Source organism: Anopheles aquasalis, chromosome 3, assembly GCF_943734665.1.
Source record: "Anopheles aquasalis chromosome 3, idAnoAquaMG_Q_19, whole genome shotgun sequence".
NCBI lineage: Eukaryota > Metazoa > Arthropoda > Insecta > Diptera > Culicidae > Anopheles > Anopheles aquasalis.
In genome coordinates, this window is record NC_064878.1 from 25,084,096 (window position 1) to 25,089,095 (window position 5,000).

Sequence of the window (5,000 nt, forward strand, 5' to 3'; positions counted from 1 at the left end):
TGCACCTTCTACTGTCCGCGAGCACGTGATGCAGTGCCGCCGCCGCCGCTGTCGTATGGGCACTCATCATCATTAGCATCTTCGTGCAGCGGGGCGCAGTGGGGGGAGCCCCCCCCCCCCCCTGGTCGGTCACGAGATACGTTTCCTGTTGTCGGTGTATATCGTGGGCGATCAAGCACCCCCGTCCCTTTTTGTGTGTTATCCAATCAGTGTGTATGTGTCATCGTGTCTAGTCTACTGTCCGTACCCTACATATGATGTCTGATTCGGAGTCAATTGTCCCAGCCCGCCGCAATTCGATAGTGCGATCGCTTAACTCAATTACCATCCGCCCTTCCATTGGCAGTGTGTGCGACGGGATGATCATCGCGGGCAAACGGATCGCGTGCCGCGCAACTTACACTGCCTACAACAATCTGTGCTTCTGGACGCTCATCTCGTCCGCAAATTCAATTCAAGTTCCATTCTCTCGCTCCTCTCGAAAAGAAGGTTAACGACGGGGAATCATCAAGTGCCCAATGTTTCGGTGCAGCATAGCAACGGGTACAACGACACCGCCATCTTTGCTTCTCAAACAAAAATAGTCTCGGGATGGTTCGGGTTTTCTCTTTCAATTCACCTCGCGACTCTTTCAGGAGGCGTTGCTGTTGATGCTTCTTGAGGTGCCGTGCCGATGATACCCTTTTTTTTCCTGTTCGGCTACAAAAATAAAAATCTGTATCCATCTACTCCCCAAATTTCGTTGCACTTACCATGTCGACGGTCACTTCGCCGACTTTCGTCGCACCATGCTGCTTGCGGAAGTTCTTGATGCGCTCCTGTTCCTTCGGGATCTTCTCGACCAGCACGGCCTTCAGGTCTGTGCTATCCGAGGCGTTGCGCACGAACGTAGCAATCGCTGGCAGGACATTCTGTAGGGAATGAAGAGAAGAAATAGATCGAGAGTTAACACCAGAAAAAAAACAAAACAACAAAAGATGCGAGAAAAACAATAAACGCATTGACGCAAAAGAGTAGACACAGCAAAGCACACGCGTAAAATGCCGCAAAACACCAAGAGACCGCAGAGAGGCAGAAGAACAACATCACATTGCGCTCGGCCACGGAGGTCAAACACTTGAAGAATCTCCTTGACGCGAACGTCTTGCGAACGCGCGCTATAGGAACGGATGCTACGCCACCAAACGTAGCTAAAATTAAATACTGTGTTCGTCACTAGGTGTCCCGTGCCATGTCATGCAGCAGGAGAAGAATCGCTTTACAAAACAGAGTTACACAGAGAGAAGAAAAAAAAACCCTCCTGCGCCTGATTTTGTTTTTATTTGGCCGATACAGACCGAAACCGGTGGGCTGTCTTTGCAAGGCTATCATTCTGTGTTCTATGTAAATAGTCCTGATGTGGTGCCATGCACGAATGCGGTTACCTCTTATCGCTACATTATCATAGCGCTAATTGCGTGTGTGCGAAAAGATGCGCTCCTTCACACCTGGCTGCCTGCGGGGAAACCTCTAGACACTTCATGCCAAATGTTCCAGAGGCCTGTCCTGTACTGAGAACACACCTACAGAACCTGTTCCATAAAATCACTGTTTTTTTTTGGGGTTCTGAATGCCTGCGAACCGAACAATCCCACGTGCAGAAACCGGTTTTCGATCATGAGATCATGTTTCATCGTAACTTATCTCGAGTCATAGTCCAACAATTGACCATCGCAGCAGCTGCTACGGAAAGTTATTAAAAGTTCCGGTCCGGTAAAGTGTCAGGTAGAGAGCATAAACCCAGAACGCCTTCCGAGGAATGATATAACATCCCATTCGTCCGTACGAACCCCGACTGTTACCTAACCATTTCGGAGAAGGTCAACCAACCGGTAGTACCTTCACTGATCGATCCACCCCGTGACAATTCGGACGAAAATAGCCTAATCGTGCAGAGCGTGGTGCAGAACCCGTTCTGTGCTGTGCAGTGATGAAGCATAGGAAGCGATCATAGTATGCACTTGTGCCAACGATCTGCAGCACACCTACTCTTCCTGGTAAAGAATGCTAAATATAGTAAGAATCCGGAAAAATCGAACCGCAGTGCAGTGGCCACCACCGCCGCACGGGTACATGCTTGCAATTTGTATAGTGTAATCAGGAAACGGATCGTTCGCTGGCAGCATGCCGAAACCGAATGCCGGCACGTCCTTAAAGGGACCTCCGACAAACCCGGCACAATGTCAATCAATCGTGCGAAACGCATAGCCATCGTGGTTCCGATGGAATAAGTGCCCTCTGGGTGGCCTCCGATACTGCTCCTCTTCGCGCTGCGGCGGCAACGACGATTCGCGTCGTTCGCTGATCACCTGATCGAGCATGCGAGCAATGAGAATGTGTGCTGCTGCTGCTGCCCCTTCGCGTTGTAATGCTCTTTTTTCCGCTACGCAACTCAAATGACCGCGTGCGCAGCGCTGGTTGATAGGAGATTTCTTATCAGCAGCCACCACCGTCTCCAGGGGGAGAGATTACGCGCGTTCGCTGGTTCGGCAACAGACGGTGCGCGCTCGCGCGAATTTGCTACTGGTCCGGGGGAGCTCTAAGCCGCCGGTTTACTAGTCTGCTAGCATTAACTAGTTAACTAAGCTAATCTGACTCTACCGAATTCCGAGTCCCCATTGCACTCGACCTGGCCCCCTACTATCAAGTTCGCTGAACCTCTTCTCTACGCGACCGTTCGGTTCGTTTGCAGCGCGCGTTGTCATTTGCAATGATAATGAGCAACCACCACACACCTTCCTCCTGGTCACATGAGGGAGGATATTTCGAAACGGTAAAGCACCCGGCAGCAGCAGCAGGTTCGATCACTCTTGTCCCTTCGATAATGGGGAGTACATTTCCATTCGAAAACCTTGGTCGTGAAAGCGCCGAAAGCCAACGCATACGAGTGTTACAAAATCCAAATATCCAAACAGAGAAGGTTTGGTTGAAACGCTGCTCTGCCACAACAGAGTAGCCGACGCCGTCGCTGCCACCGAGATTATCTAACCGTTTTTCGCCTGCTTCGATGCTGTCACCGAATTACGCCTGCTGTTGCTGTTGCTGGCACTGTGTGTGAACCGCTGGGTGGGTGTATATCGCTCTAGCATTGAACATAGTAGACCTTGCGTGTCGTCCGAGGCAGAGCTAGTATTTGTTTCAAAGATTCTATATCCGTCGTTCATCTACGAAACCTTCGAAAGCAAGGCCAAGGAGCTACGAGAAAAAAGATAAACTGGATCAAGGAGCAACAATAATCCAGTACTACAACCAGCGACAGACTGATAGAGAAAAAGAGAGAAAGAGCTGCCCTCTCCGACTTAATTATCACCCAGGCGCATCGGAATCACAGAAAAGGGTGGAAAAAGCACCGCCAACAGCACCACCGTTGTGCAATAAGGCAGCGGCTCTCCACACATCGCCTCCCTCCCTCTCGGCGACTCGACGGACTATCGCACATCCAAGTAGCCCCTCGCGACCGCCACACTTGATGATAGGACGTCGTGTCCACAATTTTCCGCGTGGATCCCTCACGCTCCGAACCACTCTCACAGGCCCGGGTGGGTTGGGGTTTCCATGCTATTAACAGCCCTCAAGAGAGGGGGGGGGACCCAGTGGTGGGTGGGTTTCCTGGCATGTCCTATTGAGGACGATTACGTAATTCCTTCCGAACGAAATGCGCGAATCCCTTCTAGTTTTCTCTCTTCGTCTCTCGCCGGTCTGCTGAGGGTCTGGCAGAAAAGAGAAAAAAAATCGGGCCAAGTGACGAATCTTGCGCGCACACACAACACACACGCACGGCACGGGGGTTTCTCCAGGGTAGGAGAAAGAGTATAAAGTGGGGGGGGGGGGTTTCTTCCGGCCAGCAAGCGCGTGGCGGCTCCCCAACATCATCATTAATTTTTGGCCTTCACGAAGACCTTGGGTTGGTTCGGAGTTAAACACGAGGCACACACACGCGAGAACGTTCCAGCAGCGGCAGGCGGCAGCCAGCGCACGCACAACGTGGACGCACCAGGCCGGGCGTCCACGCGGCGATCGATACGCGAGATTCACGGGATTCACAGAATTCGCGGGATTTCCTTCAGCAATTAACTCACCTTGTTGGTGGCATACGCCAACTTCGACGAGTAGAAACGGCTAAGGGCCATCTTGCTGGTATTCGTTCCTGAAAGCAATGGGGAACACGGTATGAGATGAGCACCGTTTCGTTCAAGATAATTGCGGCGGCTGCTGCTGTTGCTGCTGCTGTGTGGTGGATCCTAATTAGATTCTTCCCGACAAAAACCTACCGCGAAGACACGAGCCAAGTCCGAGAGCGTTTTTTGAAGAGTGTGAGAGGCGCCAACCCCAACGGCAAATCGGCGCCAGCGGAGCGCTGCTGCCCAGGCAACCAGCGGAAACCGAACGCAAAAGCAGTTGATTGCTGTCTCGCTTCCTCTACACGGGGGAGTTCAACTAACCACGTTGGGATATGCAAGGCCCTGCAAGACCACCGAATGGGGTTTCTTTGAAAACGCGCCAGACAAAATGGATGCTTGCGAAAATCGAAACATTTATCTCTCTTTAACCGCTAGGTCAGATGATAAGAATTTGAGCCAATAACCGGTGTTAAATTCTCTTTTCTACGTACACGCTTTGAGCTTCTAGGGCTAGAAATTGGCTAAGCCAAAGGGAAATAACCGAGTTCCTACACGCGACACTTGAAAATTATCGCAAGAATTGTGAGAACTTGTAAAGTTGCGCAACAATCGCAGTTCGTGTGGCCGTCGCTGTAATAATGCTTTATAATGGTTTTCCTTTTTACAGGTCCATGGGCCAATGAAAAAGATAAACACAACCAATCACCCGATCTGCCCACGAGTTTTGCCGTCTTGTTTTATTTTTTAAACATACCCCCGCACGTGATTCATCGGAATTCCACCCCACATTTGTGAGTTGCCCGAGTGTGAGATGCCCTCGGTTTAGCATTCTTATCACTC

At 51.0% G+C, this 5,000-nt stretch overlaps 1 protein-coding gene across 2 annotated transcripts in view; it reads right to left on the reverse strand.

The window, feature by feature from the left end:
* LOC126577662 (probable citrate synthase 2, mitochondrial) overlaps positions 1-4,431 on the reverse strand; it is a 9,255-nt gene extending 4,824 nt beyond the window's left edge. The window contains exons 1-3 of one of the 2 annotated variants that reach the window (XM_050239456.1): positions 4,311-4,431; positions 4,119-4,186; positions 753-911 (exon numbers count right to left, since the gene is read on the reverse strand). In XM_050239456.1, coding sequence (XP_050095413.1) covers positions 753-911; positions 4,119-4,169 — 210 coding nt within the window. In that variant the 5' untranslated portion in view covers positions 4,170-4,186; positions 4,311-4,431. The other variant, XM_050239455.1, reaches the window with a different exon arrangement.
* Between the last annotated feature and the right edge of the window lie 569 nt (positions 4,432-5,000).